Source organism: Ochotona curzoniae, unplaced genomic scaffold (assembly GCF_017591425.1).
Source record: "Ochotona curzoniae isolate NIBS_2020 unplaced genomic scaffold, NIBS_Ocur_1.0 contig_1014, whole genome shotgun sequence".
Taxonomy (NCBI): Eukaryota; Metazoa; Chordata; class Mammalia; order Lagomorpha; family Ochotonidae; genus Ochotona; species Ochotona curzoniae.
This window is the reverse complement of record NW_024464920.1, coordinates 32,326,424-32,347,907: the sequence shown is the minus strand read 5'-3', so window position 1 is coordinate 32,347,907 and position 21,484 is coordinate 32,326,424. Positions and strand designations below refer to the sequence as shown.

Sequence of the window (21,484 nt, the reverse complement as noted above, 5' to 3'; positions counted from 1 at the left end):
AAAAATAAATCTTAAAAATAATTTTAACTATATTGTAGTGATGAATTCCCAAGTGTATAACCTAATAAATATTACTGAATTATACACTTAAACTGAGTGAATTTTATGTATATAAAACATATCCCAATAAATCCATTTTAATAATAAAGTCATGTCTTCAGAAATATTTTAATCTATATTTTATATACTCTGCTTTTGTCATTTTTGCTATTCCCATTCTGAGTTTCTTAACAGTTGTATATTTTAGGGGCTGGCATGGTACAGCAGGGCAAACAGCTGCTTACAACCCCAGCATCCTGTATGAGTGCCAATGCATCTCTCAGCTGTTTCACTTCTGATCCACCTCCCGCACCACCATCAATTTTTAAAAAAGATTTATTTGTGTTGGAAAGTCAGATATACAGAGAAGAGAGACAAAGAGGAAGATCATCCATCATTGATTTACTCCCTAAGGGCTGTTCAGCTGTAGCTGAGTTGATCCGAAGCCAGGAACCCAGAGCCTCTTCCTGGTCTCCCATGTAGGTGCAGGGTCCCAAGGCTTTGGGCTGTCCTCCGCTGATTTCCCAGGCCACAGCAGGGCCAGCTCCCTTTTAATCTGCCTAAGAAAGCAGTAAAAGATTGCCCAAGTACTTGGGCCCCTGCCGCCCACATGGGAAAGCCAGATGAAGCTCGTGGTTCCTGGTTTTGACCTCACCCAGTCTGGGTCATTGCAGCCATTTAGGGGGTGAACCAATCAGTAGGTGGGAGATGCCTCCCTCACTCTTGCTTTTGGTGTCCTCCCCCATCCCCAACCCTGTAACTCTACCTTTCAAAAACATAGGTACATTTAGTGGCCAGCATTGTGACATAATGAGTTAAGGTGCTGTTGTGCCGTCAGCATCCCATAAAAAAATCAATTCAAAAGAGAAACTTTTCTTATGTAAGTTTAAGAAATACATTACATACCTTTCTTATTGCTAGCACTGGCATGATGAAATGGAAACAGCAATTTCCCAATACCTTTTGACTTTCCATATTCTTTGTTAACAGTTGAAGAATAGATGATACGAATGTGCTGGTTGATTTCTCTATCAGGTGAATTCAAAAATTCTGGATAATCATCAATCTGGAAAAAAATTGTGCTCATTGATAATAAATATGACTGCTTACCTCATCTGAAATGTTAACTCTTCCAAAGCTAGTAACAAGTTTAAACTGCATTCTTTCCTTTTATTTTCTCTACTAAACCATCTTTTTTTTCCTTGTTTGATTTTTCATGTTTTCCTCTATGAGAGCAAAAGGGGCACAAATAGGCTCAGCAGCAAAGCCCTCTTGAACGGTTAAATAAATAGTAATAACATCTTTGTTAAACTGATGCCTCTCCACTTCTATTTTGTTGTTTATTTTCTTTCGAGTTACTTTTTTTTTTCTTAATAATTGGCTGTTTAAATTTTATTTCCATTTTATTTGAAAGAGAGGCAGTGGGGGACAAAGATTTTCCATCCACTGTTTTGCTTCCCAAATGCCCTCAGTAACCAGGGATAGACAGGCCCAAGCCCTGAGTCAGGAACTCAATCGGGGTGCCCCACCTGGGTCAGGAAGCTAGAACTGGAAGAGAATCTGGGACTCACACCCAAGCACTACCCTGATATGTGCTGCCAAGTAGCTTCCAAGCTGCTACTTGTCTGAAAAACAGATTTTAACCTAAGACTCTTCTACGGAGGCTGCAATGTCCCACAACAGGGTGTGCGAATACACACTCAGAACTACGGGAAATGTCTCCCCTCTGCAGTGCTTAATAGTTTTTGATTAAATGGGAGATATGATCTCAATAAATAGTTAGGATTTCTAATCTTGCCTTTAATGAACTACTTCTCTTTTTATGACATGCAACAACAACATCTGACTGAAAAGAATAAAAGCCCAGAGATTCATCTGAGGAACATTTTAAATCATTAATTGGAGAATCCGCAGGGATTCCGCTATAGACTTTTTATAAATTCTAAGAAAGTACAAAATCCTGCAATCTTGCAGTTTCACCTTTCCCTTTTCACAAATACAAGAAAAATATAACATTTGGAAAATCTAATTCAAAGTGGTTGAACATTGGAATATGAATTAATGAAAAGTCATCATGTTTAAAATCAAAGGCTGCTTGAGATGCCCACATCTCATTATTGGAGTGCCTAGGTTAAAGTTCCAGCTCTGGCTCCCAAAATTCCACTTTGCTACTAAGGTACACCCTGAGAAGCAGCCGACGATGGCTCAAGGACTCGGGTTCCTGCCACTAAAGTTGGAGTCTCGGGTCCTGGCTTCAGCCTGAACCAATCCTGGCTATTGTAGGCATTTGGGGGTGAAGCAAAAGATGGGATATTTCTGTGTCAGTCTCGGTGCCTTTCAAATAAATGCTTAAAACCTCATTTAAAATAAACAGTACGGGCCCGGCGTGGTGGCGCAGTGGTTAAGGTCCTCGCCTTGCACGCCCAGGATCCCATATGGGTGCAGGTTCTATCCCAGCAGCCCCGCTTCCCTTCCAGCTCCCCACCTGTGGCCCAGGAAAGCAGTTGAGGACGGCCCAAAGCTTTGGGAACCTGCACCCACGTGGGAGACCCGGAAGAGGCTCCTGGCTTTGGATTGGCATAGCATTGGCCGTTGTGCTCACTTGGGGAGTGAATCATCGGATGGAAGATCTTCCTCTCTGTCTCTCCTCTCTGTATATCCACCTTTCCTATAAAAAAAAATAATAACAATAAAAATAAATCTTTAAAATAAACAGTACACAACTGTAGGCAACTGGTTAGGTTGTCTTATACCTGGGCAAGTGTTACGTTGCTAGAAGAGCAGCCAACAGCTGGTTGGCGCTCTGGGCCAGGTTCATGCCAGCTCTGTGCTAACTGTCCCAGTGTGCCAGCACAGTTCCCTCTTATTTAGCATTAAATTTGCAACGTGGGGAGGGGGAATGCAGAGGGAGAGGCTTGCAGCGGTCCTTGGGCTTTTGGGACGGTCAGAGCTGTCGCCACAGGCCTCCCCAGGCTACGCTGCTGCACCTTCTTCTCTCTTTAAATCTGCCTTTCCAATAAAAGGAAAATAAATATTTAAAAAAACTATAATGAGAGAAAAGGGGGGGGGAGGATTTATGGTAGAAAAAATAAAGGCAACTTAAAATAATTATAAATATATATGTATCCAATAGCAAAGCACCTTTGTGTAGAAGGCAAATATTAACAGGTCTAAATCAAGAAATAGCTGGCTATATAACAATAACAAGGGTCTTCAATAGACCACTTTCAACAAAGAATAGATAATATAGGTTGAAAATAATCAAGGAATATTATGCCAAATTGACCTTATAAATCTATACAGAACCTTCTGTTTAAAAGCAACAGAACACACACTCTTTTAGGGTACAGGGACTGCTTGCCATGACAGGTGATATTTTAGACAAATAAATAATATTTCACACATTTTCTCACTTGTCCTTCATCTGGACCAGAATTCCATTCAAAATCTCAACTTGCATTAACTTCGACACTATGAAGAGCCACACTAGCAACAGTTATTTAATGGTTGCAAATCTCTGATATATTTGCAATTACTGATGTCTGCATTCCATTCAGTAATCTAATTCTAATGTTTTCCATTTTGTCATTTTTAATCGGTTCTTTTCTTCCTCATTAAATTCCTAACGTCTAAAAAAATAAACAGAGTAATTCAGAAGAGCGAAGGAATGTATTCTTCAGGAGACGTGCTTTACTTAATGCTAAGGTTTTATGGTTAGTAAGGGGCTTTTCTACGCAAGAGTGTGGAACTGAATTATTTGAAATCTTTTCCTATTGTACTTCTCATTGTAAAAACACATTTAAAATGCATGTGAAAACAGAGGAAAAAGGAGAAAACAATCAGTGACTCTTGCTTGGAGAACTCCACCATAAACAGGACGTCTAGACATTGCCAGGTTTCCCTCCACCCCTGACAAAGACATATTTACATAGTTAGAATCATACACAGCTCAGTCTTTTTGTGTTGCCTGTGTTAAGAATGTTTGGGGAAAGTGTTCTTTTCAACCATGTTAATTTCCATGTTTGTTTTCAGATGTTTTATTGTCCCTTTCACTAAATAGATAACCAAGTACATTTTGGAAAGTAAGATATACAGAGAGGAGAGACAGAAAGATCTAAGATCTTCCATCTGCTGGTTCACTCCCCAGGTGGCTACAACAGCCAAAGCAGAACCAATCTGAAGCCAGGAACAAGACCTTCTTCCAGGTCTCCCATGTGGATGCAGGGTCCTAAGGCTTTCGACAATCCTCCACTGCTTTCAGAGGCCACAGGCAGGGAGCTGGATGGGAAGTGGAGCAGCAAAGGAACCGGCACGCATATGGGATCATTGGTGTGTGCAAGGTGAGGACGTTAGCTACTAGGCTACCGCACCAGTCCCCATAAAGTACATTTTATGTGCACCCATGATTCTCACTCCGAACCAAGAATCCAAGGTCTCTCTAACAACCTATTGATGTTTTGCCTTCCCCTATATGCTTGAACTTATAAGGAGTAAAGCTTTTGCAAAGCAGGGCAACCCAGTATTTGGGAGCCTACATTCCATATTAAAGTATGTGGGACAAATGCTGGCTTTGAAGCCTCCAAGCCAACTACCTACTACCATGTCCTGGAAAGCAGCAGACAATGGTCCAAGTACTTGAGTCCATGTCACTGACATGGGACACCTGGGTGGAGTTAGGCCTCTTGGCTTTGACCTGGCAAAGCCCTTGTGCTTGGAAGAATTTGTAGAATGAATCAGTACATGGAAGACTTCTCTTTGACTCTCTCTTCTGAAAAGAAATTTTAATTTTTTTTGCTGTAAAATTTTATTTTTTATATTTGATATTATTTATATATTTGAGAGGGATGCAAGCCCATGTGGACCTTCGATTGGGGTGGCTAAGGTCCATGTATGAAGGAATGTGGGTGAGACAAATGTTTCCATTCTTTTTTCCTCCTGCACCCACAGAGGGGGAAGAAGAGGTGGCTGTTGCTAGCTGTCAGACTGCATCATCGTGGTCATTCAGTGTTGCCTTAGAGATCCCAGTGTGGGGAAGAACATTCTGAGGGTACTTTTTGAATAGTTTTGATAGTTCTGAGACATTGTTGGCCTCACTGCTCCGAGGTTGAGAAAATATTTCCAATGTCTCTTGGCTGGCCAAGTCTACCTTGGTGCATGCATCCTCAGACCCAGCCACCTGCTGCAAAGCTTGGCCAGGAGAGTGGTACAGTGTTCTGCTCTCCATGACCTGAAGAGGCATTCCAAGTACTCTGCTGGCCTACATGAGATGGCTTTCATGTTCCCTGTGTACATCTGGGCATGCTGTCAACTGTACAGGCAATACAAACTAAGGAAGCCCACTGCTGATACTTGTTCTTCAAGTTCAAACCACATATTTATGACTTTTCCTGTGGCCAGGATTGGAGTTCAGCCATCTAGTTGTGGACTCCCCTAAGAAACTTCGCCTCCCATTTGACTCTTGTGTGCACTAGCTAGTGCAAATTCAGATTCAGTCTGTCACCTGCACCAGCCAGTCTATACAGCAGTGGATGCAGCTGCCTGTTCAGTTCTGGACGCAGCCCCATCTCTCACATGAACTGATGGGTACTGCATCCTAGCCCAGCCCAGACCACTACAGGCCCAGTCCTCACACTTACCAATGGGTGCCTAGGCCCAGGAGGGGCAACCCACAATAATCCCCATCAGGCCCACCCTAGTTCTTGAGCTTGCTGGCTTGTGCAATGGCCTTGCCTGACCCATCCCACATCCCATGTGACTGTCATGTACATCCATGATTGCTGCATCTTAGCCTAGTCCAATCCATGCCTAGCCCCAGCCCACATATGCCAGTAGTTACTGCTACCCAGTCCAGCCTGACCCATCCCTAGCCCTGGCTGTTGTGCTCACCAACAGGAGCTACAGCCTAGCAGGGGAGTGCCCACAATTCCCCTACCAGGCCTGCTTCCATCCCAGGATCTTGTACTTTCTAGGGGATACTACAGCTCATCATAACATGACTTGTACCCAGTCCCAGAACTTCTGAGCTGGTGCTGCAGCCTATCCCAGGCATCTTTACCCATTCTGGTTCTCATATGTGCCAGCAGGTACAGCAGCCTAACTCAGCCTGTCCATCCCCAGACTGAGCCCACATTCTGGCAGATAGGTGCTACAGCCCTGCCAAGACCACCCATCCCACTCCCAGCTCTCATGCTCATCGGTGGACGCAATGGCCCACTACCAGACCTACTTCCAGCCCTGGGTTTTGGGTATGCTGGCGGATGCTGAAGCCCAGTCTGGCACAGCCTGCCTCCAGCTCAGCACTCATCAGCAGCTGCCGTGTTCTGGCCCAACCTGAATTCCTCCCAGCCCCAGCTCTCATGAGAATTGATGAGTTCTGTGATCCTGCCTGACTCAGGCCATCATTACCTCCAGCTCTCATGCAAACCAGCAAGCCAACAAATCTACGGAGTCTGCCTCCAGATCTGGTGCTCTGGCATTTCAGTAAGCTGCAGTGTGGTCTGACATAGCCCACCCCTTGCCCTTAGCAAGCAGCTAGTGTGGCCTGCCCAAGCCAGACATGCCTCCCCCGCAGCCCTAGCAGATAGCAGACAGCAGTCAATGCTACTTAGTCCAGCCCAAGTCTCCCATGTGGAAAAATGCCTTGGCCCAACCCAGACATGCCCTTTGTTTTCCCCTCTAGATTACCAAGCCTCAGCTCCCTTTCCTACCTGCGCGTGAAGTGGCCTGGTCCACAGAAGGCCCCAGAAGTCATTCCTCACCTGTCAAATACACCCTCAGGGACCCTCACTCCAAACCTCCTATCCCCTTTCCTGGGTAATCTGCAGTGCCCCCATCACCACCTCCCAGAGTTACAACGTGCCTGGGGGTCCGGCTGCTGTGTTGCAGCTCAGTGATGTGATCTTCCACACATATCTTAAAAAAAAAAATGAGGACCCTGCACAATGGCTGAGTGGCTAAATTCTCACCTTGCAAGTCCTATGATCCCAAATGGGTGCCGGTGTTCTGGCTGCTTCACTTCCCATCCAGGTTCCTGCTTGTACCCTGGGAAAGCAGTCGAGGACGGCCCAAAGCCTTAGGACCCTGTACCTGTGTGGAAGACTTGCAAGAATCTCTTTTCTCCTGGCTTTGTAACAGTTCAACTCTGGTCATTAATGACCGCCCTTTGGGGAATGAACCAGCAGAAGAAAGATCTTTCTGTCTCTCCTTCTATCTTTAAATCGGATCTGCCTTTCCAATAAGAATAAGTGTCTTTAAAAAAATAGACAACTATGCTGGCACACTTGTATAGCTAACAGATTTGGCATTACCAGGCCCAGAATGCCTATCAGCTTTCAGTTGCTTTTCTCCAAGCAGTGTAATGCTTGCCTAGGTACAGTGCAACCTAGGCAGTTGTCTACAGCTGGGGAGAAAATAAATTTTTCCTGATTTATTTATTTTTATTGGAAAGTCAGATGTAGAGAGAGGAGGAAAGACAGAACTGGTTTCTGGTTTACTGGTTTACTCCCCAAGTAGCCTCACTGGCCAGAGCTGATCCAATCTGAAGCCAGGAACCAAAAGCTCCTTTCAGGTCTCCCACACTGTTAGCGTCCCAAGGCTTTGGGCTGTTCTCTACTGCTCTCCCAAGTCACAAGCAGGGAGCTGGAAGGAAGGTGGAGCAGCCGGGATACAAACCGACACCCATATGGAATCCTGGTTCATGAAAGATGAGGACCTGAGCCATTAGGCTATTTTACTGGACCTAAAAATAAATTTTTTAAAAAGGAAATATGTAAAATCTTCATAATCTTTTGTCTCTAGTGTATCTTTGAGATTTCCAAGAGAGTCTCTGAAAAAAAATCACAAAGAGCTGGGTGTTCCTTTTCTACAAAGGAAGGTGCTTGAACTAAGTAGGCTTACCTGGTCCATTTACTCTTGTAAATTGCATAGGAACAGTTGTCAAATGCAAAGACACACTCAATCTTCCTTAAGTTACATTTTTCTAGGTAAAGTGCTACAAAATTTTCAGAAAGTGTCAGCCTGGGGATCTGTTGATGCTCTCATGATCCATTTATCAGTCTTCCTGATACATACACTGATCATATGAGACATCTGGAATGTGTGTCATTTTTCATAATTTCAGACCTGAGAAGTGATGACGTGCCAATAGTCTTGTTTTAGTTTGAATATACTACCCCCTATACCATTCAATTTTGGATGGGAAATTTATAAATTGTTTTATTTATTTTTAATGTAATTTATGTATAACATATACTCTAATATACCTAATGTTTATATAAAATCTAATTTAAATTTATGTAAATTATGTAGAATAAGTTATAAATTTATGTCATTTATTTAAAAACACAGGCCTCTAGGCCTTGCTTCAGACTTTTAAATCCCTTCTCCTGCTATTCTTGGCTCATACCTGGTATAAAAACTTAGCATGTTATTTATATAAACTATATGTGTGTGTGTGTGTGTGTGTGTATATATACATCTTAGTATTATTATACATCATATGTGAATAATTCATAAATTATGTTCATCCTTTTTCACAAATATACTGATTTCTTTAAAAATGGGCAAGGGTTCGACTTTGAAACAATGGCTTGGGATGCCTGTATCCTATGCTAGAATGCACGATTTATTTGAAAGGCAGAGTGATAGAGAAAGGAGAGACAGAGGGTGAGAAAGATACTGCGCATCTGCTGCTTCACTTCCCAAATGGCTGCAAGGAGCACAGAATTCCATCAGGGTATCCCACATGGGTGGCAGGGTCATCTTCCAGTGTCATAATCCAGGTCCCTGCTAGGAGCATGTTTCATGAGCATCCTGGGAGGTACCAGATGATTTGCACACTCACGTACTCATGCACTGGGGTCTCACTAACTTTGCAGAATAGAGTTCACGGCTCCTGGCTTTGACCTGGCCCAGGCCTGGCCTTACAGGCATTTGGTTAGTGAATCAACACATGGAAGACCTCTGTCTCTCAATCTCCTTCTTTTTCTGCCTTTCAAATAAAATGAAAATTGAAACAAACAAAAACGGGTTTATACATTTTCCTTAGAATTAACAAATTTTTTCTAAGCATGCTTGGTTTGAATATTTGGATACTGAATGTCCCTCAAAGACTGAAATATTAAAGGTTTGGTCCCTAAAGTGACAATGTTGGGAGGTGGAACCACTGGGAGTTGGGGCTTAGTGGAAGATCCTCAGACCATTAAGAACATGCCCTCAGAAGGTAGTTTTTTGTCTTGTTTTAAGATTCATTTATTTTTATTGGAAAGGCAGATTTACAGAGAGAAGGAGAGACAGAGAAACATTTTCTGTCTGCTGGTTCACTCCCCAAGTGACTGCATTGGCCAGAGCTAAGCAATCTGAAGCTAGGAGCTTCTTTCAGGTCTCCCACACGGGTGCAGGGTTCCAAGGCTTTGGGCCATCCTCGACTGCTTTCCCAGGCCACAAGCAGGGAGCTGGATGGGAAACCGGGCCTGCCGGGATTAGAACCAGCACCCACATGGGATTCCTAGCGCATCCAAGGTGAGGACTTTTGCCACTAGGCTACCAATAAATATTTTATTAAAGAAAAAACAAAAGGTGCCTCAAGTATTTTGTTACCATAACAAATGCTGGCAAATACAACTGGCTTAGCCTTCTTTGTTCTGCAGCCTTCAAAAAGTTCATAGAAAAGGAATATTATGAAACAATGCATGGATTTCCTCACTGGTGGTTTGGTGCCAAGTGGAACACAAACTATTCTCCTAGTAAAACCAGGCCTTGGGAAAAATCTTAGCAACCATGCGCCTGTGTAAAGGGAAAACTATAGTCCTGTGTATTTTCTCTCAACTTATGAAGTTTAACCAATATGTAAGTATGCGGGGATGGGTCAAAACCCAGTAAGTGTGGGTTGCTCAAACACTGCACATTTAAAAAAAGGTCTGTCATCAGGACTGACTTTAGGCTCACTTTGGGGAGATCATCTCTGGGTCTTAATATATTCTCCTCAGTTTGAGTGATTTTATATGAATGAGAACTTGGGCTCTGCTGTGTCAGTCTGATGATATCCAGACAATGTGATTTATGGTGATTCCGTTTTTGCCAAAGAGCTAGGCCTCAAGAGTCTGAACAGCTGAAGTTATCACTCATGCAGGCCCCTGCATGCCTATGTGACTGACACTCAATAAAAACTCTGGACACGACTGTGCACATGTCATCACAGGCTGCAGAGAATAAAACTTGTCCATGCTACTCTTGCCAGGACAAACTTGCACCTGGTTTCCCCTGGAGGTCATCCCAGCTGACTTCAATCTTTATCCACTCACTGTGATAAATGTCATTGTGATTCTAACAGCTCCTCTGAGCCATGTGAGTCATCAAGCAAGAAGTGGGCTTGAAGACCCCACACAGCAGGACAACCATGTTCAGGTGTGTAAGGCTGTAAGTGAGGGGCCAGCCCACGCACCCCTCTCTCCTCTCCAAAGGATGCTGTTCCTGCGGCTAGATTCTCCCCAGCATGAGGGTGGGCAAGAGAGAGAAGATAATCATTCAAACAATTTTGCATGGATTTTAAGAAGAATCAACATTTTCTTGAACACTCATTATGCATTCTTTTAAGAACTGCGAAGGTATTATCTCTCTGAATTCTCACACAATTCCATAAATAGTTAAAACCGTTCCCATGTATAAGGGAAATACACGCCTAATACATAGGAATTAAATTACCTGGCCAAGGTTCCACTACTACTAAGTGGCAGATCAGATTTAAGATGAAGCTTGTCCTCTTAACATACAGAAAACAACACATGAAATACAATATATACAGATATGCAGAAATTAAAATACTGTCAGTCTAAAAATAAAGTTGCTACCATTATGAGATAAGATAATGTTGCAATGAATTGGGGTTTTCTAGGCCTCACTATAAGACAATATTTAAAGAGAAGCAATATACTATATACACAATTAATATAGTAACAAATGTCAACCTACTCTCAAATATTCTGAATTCCCTGATAAAACTGAATTGACCCATTTTGTTCTAGTGGTGCTCAATTCTTATGCATGCTCATGAATCATCCCCAGATTTCCTTTCAAAGCCCTGACATGAAAGAGAGATTGAAATATGAGTCAGATCCTCAGACACCAAAAGCCCAAAAAATGAATTTGCAAAATAATTTACATAGAGCAGGATTAAAACCATTTGGAAATCAAATTTCTGAGTGGACAGTATCAAAGTGTGCCAACAGAAAGCCATTAGGCACACAGCAACCTAATTAACGTGCATAAATTATTCTAATTAAATTCTTACGGAATAATTTATTGTCTGAGGCCTTAATTATTAAGTACATCATCACCAAACTAGATAATCATAGTTGACATCTTGACAGAAATTTGGAATGATGAGGAAACACCACGCATTAGCTGTTGGGAAATTTGATTTCCAGTGTGGCCTCTACCATGAACTTGTGGCATTTCTTTGGTCAAGTTGCTTAATCTCTTGTGCTTCTGATGTATAAAATGGGAAATTTGGAATAGGTTTAAGGCCTTGTTTATCTTAAACAAGTTTTAAAATATATATGTATATATAACTATGTATTATAACTATAATATTAAATTTTCATGTTAAGTATTACATTTCAAGAAATATACTTACATTACAAGGTACAAGCAAAGAGCATCTACAAAGCTGCATTTTAGGGAAAAGAAAGTTTATCTATGCAATTATGTAAATATCTATGCATTTCATATTGAGACTATCCCTCATAAAGAAGCGCACATATAAACATGTATATGTATACATAAAATTATTACATATGTAATATATTAACTTATATAATACATATAAATACATATAAATAAAGTTTTATAAAACAAACAAAAAAATGTGTAGTATCAGAGCCATACACAGCAAAATAATTGTCTGCCTATGGAATCGGTTTGTGTGTGTGTACATATGTGTGTACATATGTATACACACACACACACACACACATATGCAGCGATTCAATTCTCAGATGTCCTGTTTTGATCCAGCTCCCTGCTGATGCATCCAGGAATACAGCAAAAGATGGCCCAAGTGCTTGAGCCTCCGAACCCACATGGGAAATCCAGATCAATCTCCTGGCTGCTAGCTTCAGACTGGCCCAGTTGCAACCATTGTGGCCATTTGGGCAGTCAGCCAGCAGATGGAAAACATCACTCTCTCTCAACTAAAAATACATAAATCTTAAAAAAAAAAAAGTGGATTCTCAAGTAAATAGGGCGACTAGTAAATCCAGGAGGAAAGACATTTTATGAAAATTTAGGCCATTTCTTTAACAAATCAAATAAGAAGTCTACAGGACTAACCGTTCTAGTTTAAAAGGAGCTCTAATGGTTCTAATTACCCATAATTCAATGTGACCATCACGGGGGGAACGGCAAAAGATTGTATATGACTAGTGATGGAGAGAAATAGCAAATACACAGCATCACTCAGTAGTATTCCACCACGGTGTATAGGAAACAGGACAGAGAAACAGATTCAATCAGGCAGATCCAGAATGTGGAAGACTTCCCAGGACAAGTGACCTAGTTTCTCTGGCAGAAAAGAAAAGAGGAAGAAAGAACAAAAGGGACTAAAAAACACTTTAATCTGGGACAAGGCATCCCAGGGGAATGCTCAGCCTGCTGTGCCAAAAAGCTGCCCTTCATTATATTATTAATTCTAGTTTGCTTAGGTTTGGAATTTTCTATAAGCAAAAGCTAACAAAATATAGAGATAACAACCAAACGTAATGTGGTCCTTTAGAATTGGGCCTTTGCTTGAACAAATCATCCAGAAATAGAAAGGCCATGTGCCTTTCATAGAAACAAGGTTCTACTTAACTTTGCTCTTCGGGTTTGTTTTTGGTTCTTAAGATTTATTTATTTGAAAGGCAGAAATAGAGAGAGGGAGAGATTTTTTTCATTACCTAGTCCACTTTTCCAATGACTGCCAATGGCCAGAGCTGGGCTAGCCCAAAGCCAAAAGCCAGTCTCATCTGAGTTTCCCCAGTAGTTATGGAGGTCCAGGACTTGGGCTACCCTCTGCTTCTTTACCAGGTCATAAGCAGAGAGCTTGATTGGAAGTGGAGCAGCCAGGACTTGAACTGGTGACCATATGGGATGCCAGTGGTACAGATGGAGGATTATCATGCTATGCCATCTTAACATAAGATCACAGGGATCCCCAATACACAGGCTCAAATTGTTATGTAAACCATAAAGAGCCTTTAAAAAAATCACTCTCAATAATACCAAGGGTCACAGATAAGGAAGAATGATTCTTTGCCCTTTGAAAGGCCTGCTACATTAGGGCCAGCATTGTGGTGTAGCTGGTAAAATCACTACATGAAATGACATGGGCAGCCCAAATGGGCACCAGTTCAAGTCCTGGCTATACCAATTCTGAGCCAGCTGCCTGCTAATCCACCTGGGAAAGTAGTAGAGAATAGCTCTACTACTTGGGCCCCTACCACCCACATGGGAGACCAGGAAAAACTCCTGGCTTCCGCCTGGTCCAGTCATGGCTATTGTGGCCATTTGGGAAGTAAAATAATGGATGAAGATATCTCTGTTTTCTCCCTCTCTAACTCTGCCTTTCAAATACATAAATTTTTTAAAAGAAAATAAAAGGACACCACACTCCACCTGGATCTTTTCAGTCAAACCTATCTTGAATTCTGTGAGTCACAATATTGACACTAGCTTTGAAGAACAACACTCTTGAATAGGGAGATGTGCTACAGGGAAATGAATTTGCTGTTTTGCTTATAACTGTATCCCTTGACAACCAATCCGTGGGAACCCACATAATATTCATACTGAGATTAATTACATTATCCCTCTTGCAAAACCTAAGAGCTTCTAGAGAAACACCCTAAGTTTGCTGGCGTCAATTGTTGCTAAATGAATAGTACTTAAAGAATGCTGGCTTTCAGTCAAAAGGTCTGTTTGTACATTCCAGCTTAGATGTTGATTATGTGGCCCTGTGCAAGTGCTTACTCCTTTTCTGCCTCACTTTCTTCATCTGTCAAAGATAAATAACATTGCACAAATAAGCACAAGGTGAACTTCTACAGTAAAATGAGAAAACTTTTGAGGATGGGAAGGGATATCTCAAGAGTTGACCTCACAAAGAGGACAGCATCCTAATAGAAAAAGAGATTTAACAGCTTCTCTTTCAAAGGAGAAACTGGTTCTGGAAAAAACAAAGCCTGGCCCCGACATAACGTAAGTGAAGTAACTTAGCCTAGACAGGAAGCTATTTATACATGGTACAACGCAGAAATCAGGAGGATTCTGCACTTCTGGTATAAAGGACCTAGATTCATAGAGGACGACTAGTCAACTACATCCATGACTATTAGTTGGTACCAGGCATCCAATTCTGTGACATTCGTTTTTGTACTCCCTACAGAGCTTAGTACTAGTCACTGAACCACAATAGCCAGAAGAGGGGGCGGGCATCTGTGGTACAGGGAGTTTAACTGTTAGAATTCCTATCTCCCATAAACAAAGTGCCTGGGACAGGGTCCTGTCTCCACTTCTAATACAGCTCCCTGCTACTGTGCCTGGGAGGCAGTGGAGGATAGCTTACATACTTGGGTTCTTGCCATCCACATGGGAAACCTGGTCAGAGTTTTGGACTCCTGGCTCTTGTGGTATCTAGCCCTAGCTGTTGCAGGCATGCGAGGAGTGAACTAGCTGATGGAAGATCTTTCTGTTTCCCTCCCTCTGTCACTTGGCCTTTCAAATAAATTAATTTAAAACAATCTTCTTAAAAATGAAAACTTTCACTTGGTATGAATATATTTCTCATAGAATCAATTTAGAAAGTTAACTGGAAGGACTTCTGCCTTTATCTGCTACAGCTTGCTGTTAGACATTACTGCAATCCTGGTGGCACTAAATGACCCAAATTTAGTCTCTGATATTGGAAAGGTAGAAGTAAAAACTAAGTCTCACTAGTCAAAAGTCCAAAATTAGGTCTTTAAAATAAGTGTCAACAGAACGGCATACTTGCGTGTGGTTTTAGGGAAAAATCTGCATCTCTGTGTTTGCTAGCTGCCCATACTTCTTGGTTCATGGCCCCTCCTACCTTCAAAATTAGGAACAGCTTGTAGAATCTTTTTCACACCATACTGTCACTATCACTGATTCTTCTGCCTCCCTCTGCCACTTTTTTCTGAAAGGCAGTGTTAAAGCAGGAAGAAAGAGACAGCTCAATCTGCTAGTTTACTACCCAACTGGCCGCAATGGCCAGGGCTGGGCCAGACTGATGCCAGGAGCCTGGAACTCCATCTGGGTCTCCCATGTGGGTGGCAGGTACCCAAGCATCTGCACCATCTTCTGTTACTCTCCCAGGCACATGAGCAAGGAGATAGATCAGAAGTGGAACAGCACTCATACAGGATGCCAACATCACAGGCACAGGTAGCACAACTTGCTACCCAACACCAGCCCCCTTTGTGGCTTCTGAAATGTTATCACACTGAGTCCACCCAGGAAACCCACCATGTTAATTTCCCTATGCTAAGATCAACTGATTAGCAACTTTAACCTCATCTATAATTTTTTAAAAAGATTTATATTTTTATTATTTTTTTATTGTTAAGGCAGATATACAGAGAGGAGAGACAGAGAGGAAGATCTTCCGTCCGATGATTCACTCCCCAAGTGAGCGCAACGGGCGATACTATGCCGATCCGAAGCCAGGAGCCTCTTCCGGGTCTCCCACGCGGGTGCAGGGTCCCAAAGCTTTGGGCGGTCCTCGACTGCTTTCCCAGGCCACAGGCAGGGAGCTGGAAGGGAAGCGGGGCTGCCGGGATAGAACCAGCGCCCATATGAGATCCCGGGCGTGCAAGGTGAGGACCTTAACCACTGCGCCACCACGCCGGGCCCAACCTCATCTATAATTTAATTTCCCTTCCTCATTTTATCAAACATATAAGGTTGTCTTTGGAAGTGGTACATCTAGCATAACTTCCAAAGTTAAACTACCTGTGCAAGATGAACATTAATGCTGTCATCTCAGAGTTCTTGATTGCATTTAAGGACATTATACATTCCTCTATATGTTGTAATAAACAAACAAAAATGCATTACCAACTAAATCGCTATGCCTCTTAGTAGGAATCTTGGTTCAGTGTTAATCAATTGAGTTTTATCACACTTTTCAGTTCCTGGCAGCTTGAAAAGAAAGACATGTAGCACTGAAATAGGTATATTGTCTCTTTTTGAGGGGACTAACAGTATCTTAACATCACTTTTTGCCAAAATAATAAATGCTAAATACTTGTCTTGCATGCCCCAGGATCCCATATGGGCACTGACTGCTCCACTTCCCATTCAGCTCCTTGCTTGTGGCCTGAAAAAGCAGCAGGGGATGGCCCAGAGCCTTGGGACCCTACACCTGCATGGGAGACCTGGAAGAAGCTCCTGGCTTTGGATCGGCTCAGCTCTGGCCCTTGTGGCAACCTGGGGAGTGAACCAATGGATGAAAAATCTTTTTTTCTGTTATCTCCTTCTCTGTAAAATCTGCCATTCCAATAAAAATAAATAAATCTGTAAAAAAAAAATCTGGTAAAAGAAATTTAATATTTTTAAATTTTAGTTCAAAATAATGGAAATAGTGGTGGTGACCAAAAAGTTAAACTTCTGTTTCTGACTTTTACTCAAAAAGAGAAGCAAATACATTTGTAGTGATAGTACTCCTCAGATATATTTGAATATAAAATATCTTACCGTTTATTTAATATTTTTTCTTTTCTTAGACACATTCAAAACAAGTAATGATTCTCTCTGGAAAAACTGGTCCTTTTACAGATGGGGAGTCAAGCAAGGGAAGAGAGAGGCTAGACGACTGTCCCTAGGGGAAAACGGAAGAACTGGAGAGCAGCTCAGACAAAGGGAGTGCAGGGAAAAGCAGTCATTGGAGTAGGCTGTGCTTCCAATCTGTTGCTGGTTTACAAAGTGCATCTATTCCTGGAGGACACAGTAACAGCTAACCCAACGCGGACAAGGCAGGCTGCGCCAGATTCTTTCTTCTACAAGTCTGCACTCTCCCTCCCGGGGGTGCCCGTGTGCCCTGAACCCACCAGAAAAGCCCATGCATCCCATGCACTTCTTATGAAAGCAAGCACGCACGCATTCGTTTGCTCATTCATTCTTACTGAGCACCTAACAGACAAAACGCACGGGACTAAAAACGAAAAAAAAAAAAGTATACAGGGTATAAAAGTGCGAAATACGTGGTATTTATTTGCATTAATGTCTGCCTCCGCCCCCACCTAACCCACAACACTTCCAGGAAAGAGGTCCTTATTGTTTTCTAAGTTGGTTTTTTTTTTTTTTTCCCTATCCTTGGTATAGGTTACAGTACCCACACAGACCAAGTCCTTACTGAACAAAGGAGTGACTTCAAAGCGTATTTTTGAAAGGAGGCTACTTTCTCAGATTTGTAGCCCTGCGAGTAGACACGATGCAAAAGGGAAAATCTCTTTATTGTGAGCACAAGCTTTCCCGGATGCCTAGGTGGCCACAGGGAAATGAGAGAGAGAAGATGCACGAGGGTCGGGACTTTGGGGCTCTCGACCAAGGTGCTCCCTGCATACCCCAGCCCGTCCGCGTGCCTCACCAGCTCAATGGCCACTACGTCCCGCAGCGCCACAGCCCACCGGATGGACTTGGGCGGGTTCTCGGTCAGGTAGATGAGACGGTCGCTGAGCACCACGTACTTGAAGGTGTGGTTCTCCGAGTCGGACACCACGATGCAAGGCTCGTAAGCGCGGATGGCATCGTAGTCCTTGGGCGCCAGATGCCTCCGCAGGAACGCGTCTAGGCGGCTGTTAGTGCGCGCGGGAAAGCCGGACTGTGCAGGGCTGGCCATGCTCCGGCGCCCGCTGGGACGAGTGCCCGGGGAGTAGGGCCCCCAGGTCCGCCCGCCTCCACCCCACGAGGCTATGGAACCCACAGTGGAATCCCTGCCGCCACAATGCGGCGCGTCTGCCTTGGGCGGGGAAACAGCCTGGCTCAACTTGAGGGGGTTCCGCCCCCAAAGTGTCCTACGGTCAGACACTAGAGGGCGGGGCAAAACCTGGCTCCTTAAGGGCCAGGTTGCTGGGCACCTGAGCTGATGCCCGCAGAGTACCCTTCGAAGGGCTAGCACTTTAGGGGCTTTCCCAGCGTGGCCCATCCCTCACCCTGCTCTAGCCCTGCCTACTGCAGCTGCTGGGGAGTCCTACCCTACACCAATTTTATCGATAAAGGAAGTCAGTTTTACTGTGGTTTCTTAAGAAAGAAACTTGAAAGAGAGCGGATTTTATGGTGTATTTTTTTTAAACAACCCTAGAGCCCTAGTAAGACACTGATTCAGCACTTAGGTACAACATTGCCTGGTCTATTTCTCTAGTGCTGTGTACCCAAGCCCGGGAGGATCCGGGTAGGGTGAAGGAGCCGGGCAGGTGGGTATCTTGAAAACCTGAAGTGGATAGGCTAGTGAATGCTGTTCATACCGCCCCGAGACTACAAAGAGTATTGCTGAGCTTTCTACTGGCCAGGACCATTCACACATTAGTTCAGAGATGAGAAGAGCACCACAGAAACTTGTCCAGGTGAGGGCTTATGTTTTATTTCAAGTCCTGGAAAGCCATTTATCTCCCCTCCTCCTCCTTCTCTCACCCAAAGACCTGATCATAGAAAACATATCATTGCTCCAGCTACCCACACCCTGAATCAAATTATACATTCTTCATTGTAATTTATATTTCCCTTTTCTCCATTCCTTACTATTGTGTACTGTAGGTCGTAAACAATGTCAAGACACTGTATTTCTTGGAGATTGCTTGGTGCACAGGGAGAGAAGAGCCACCTGCTGGCAAAATCTGAAACGGCTGCACGTTCAGAACGCGATCAAAGCTAAATGCATCTCACCCCCGCAAGCTTCACTGGTAAAGAAAGCTGCATGAATATTTCCTCTGAAAACGATTCCTCACTGTTGCTTCAAAGCAAGAGGAAGGTAAAAGGCCTTTCCTCTCTGTGGACAAGAACACCTGAGAGACAAATAACTGTCCCAGAAGCTGGAAGCGAGGCTCCAGTACCATGAGGCTGCTAGTGGGTCTCTCCAGCTTCCTGTTGCACACCCATTTCACAGGAACAAGAGAAACAGAAGGGCTGAACTAGGATCTGGAAAGACAGACAGCTAACCTATCAGTCAGGAAGCCCCTCAGGAATACATTTTTGGCGATAAGGGTAATAAATGTAACAAATGCTAGAATAGGGCACACAAAGAATATCTAACACAAGGATTGGTGGCTAGGGCGACCACAGCTGAACCTTTAACTTTGGGGTACACAGAGGGGAAAGAGTCACAGTTGCCAGGCATTCCATGTTCTACACTGTTGCCAGGATCACAGTGAAGTTCAGACTGCAGGAAAGGGATTGCATGAAATGCAAGGATCACTGGGTTCGAAGCTGGCAGCATGTCGCCCTGTTACTTACTGACTGTTGGGATTTTTTTTGGAGACTCACTGAACCTGTCTGAGCCTCCATCTCATCATCTCTAACATGGAACCACCACTGTTGCTCCGGGAGTTGGTGTGGGAATTATGAACTCAGCAAGACATGTGGAGTATTGTTTCCTTTTCTTTTGGAAAGCTTCACATGAATAGTTCACCCAGACAGACTGAGATAGGCACTAACTTGTTTAAGTTCCATATTTGGTACAGGTCCCACACAACCCAGCACCTAGCCTATGTTTCTTGACACAGCTCCCAAAACAAATGAAAGCTTATTTACCTGAAACTAATTCCCGAGGCATTTTCCTTGACTTTCACCAGAATGAGCAGTCTTGCATTCACAAATGACCAATTCAACTAAGTTGAAAGGAAAGTACTTATGCCCATAGGACTGCAGAGCCAGATGACCTTGGTTCAAATTCCAGCTCTCCCAGTCTCGGGAAAGCTGCTGTATGCCTCAGTTCTTCCATCTGTGGACAGGGCTAATAGCACCAATCCCAAAGGATTATTTTGAGGATCTCTCTCTCTTCCTCTATCTCAGCCTTTCAAATAAGAAAATATTTTAAAAATGTATTCACAGAGCTTGGTGTGGTAGCCCAGTGCTTAAAGTCTTCACTTTGCACTCACCCGGATCCCATATGTGCACAGCTTCTAATCCTAGTTGCTCCACTTCCATCTAACTCCCTGCTTGTGGCCTGGGAAAGCAGGCAAGGACAGCCCAAAGCCTTGGGATCCTGCACCTGCGTGGCAGACCCAGAAGAGGTACCTGGCTTTGGATCGGCTCAGCTCCAGCCGTTGTGGCGTTTTGAGGAGTGAACCAGGGGACAAAGGATTTTTCTGTCCCTTCCCTCTGTGCAAATCAGACTATTTAAATTTGTAAAAATCTTTTTTAAAAAAAGTATTCACAATAAATATTTAAATATTTACAACAAAGAGCAACCAGAAGACATACAGCCATCATCATAATGACATCTAACATCACGAAAATAACTTGAATCTTGAATTTCTAAAAAAAAAAAAAAAAGCATGTTCTTTGGCTAATGCTCCAATGCCCTGTTTTTCCCCTGTGGGCTTCCTACAACACATCCATACTTCCTCTATAAAAAACATTCTGATGACTAGACTAGCACCAACATACACAGCACACCTGACCTGTTTCTTCCCTGCTAGGAAATCTGTCATGAATGAGCCTTTGGTGATAATGACACTAGGCTTAACAAACACTGAGATGGAGCATAAAAAAGGAATCTAACACACAATTTAGTGGTTACAAGCTCACAGATTATTTTTGATTCATGTTAATGCATTAATCATTTATTGAGAAATTAATATCCATAAATAACATTTTCAGTATTTAAGAACTGATACACAAATTTAATATAAAAGCACTGTAAAATATATTAATGACATAAAGGTTTAAAAAATGTAACATTAAGGAAAAAATCAAGCATGAATTTGGGCTAAGGAAACCTGGAAAGCTTTCATGAGGGAGTAGCATTTAAGAAATACTCAGAGTGAGACCTTTTCCTTTCACTGTCAAGTTGCTCTGCTACCTGATTAAATCAGTAGTACATGGCTATTACGGAGATTTTCTTTTTTTTTTAAATCCAAAAAGCTTACAAGGAAGAAAATAAAAGTCACCTGCAACTTTACCTCCCACAGATAGCCGTTTCAGGTAATGCATATGTATTTCTCTATTGCAGTGAGTCTAGGAGAGAAGTCTTGAGTTCCGGTCCTAGGACGGAGGTGCAGGCACTGGCACAGCAGTGTCCATCTCGGATCACAGTGCCCAGGTTGCAGCCACGGCTCTGCTCCTTAGTGTCCTGCTAGCTCTTTTCCCAGGAGGCAGCAGGTCATGGCACAGGTGTTGGATCCCTGCTACCCACAGGGAAGACTGGGATTCAGTTCTTGGATCCTGGCTTTGGTCT

At 43.1% G+C, this 21,484-nt stretch overlaps 1 protein-coding gene across 1 annotated transcript in view; it reads right to left on the bottom strand.

Annotated features, from left to right (window-relative positions):
* CUNH12orf56 (chromosome unknown C12orf56 homolog) overlaps nt 1-17,929 on the bottom strand; it is a 72,054-nt gene extending 54,125 nt beyond the window's left edge. The window contains exons 1-2 of the mRNA XM_040982494.1: nt 17,678-17,929; nt 946-1,105 (exon numbers count right to left, since the gene is read on the bottom strand). Coding sequence (XP_040838428.1) covers nt 946-1,105; nt 17,678-17,929 — 412 coding nt within the window. The remainder of the gene's footprint in view (nt 1-945; nt 1,106-17,677) is intronic.
* Between the last annotated feature and the right edge of the window lie 3,555 nt (nt 17,930-21,484).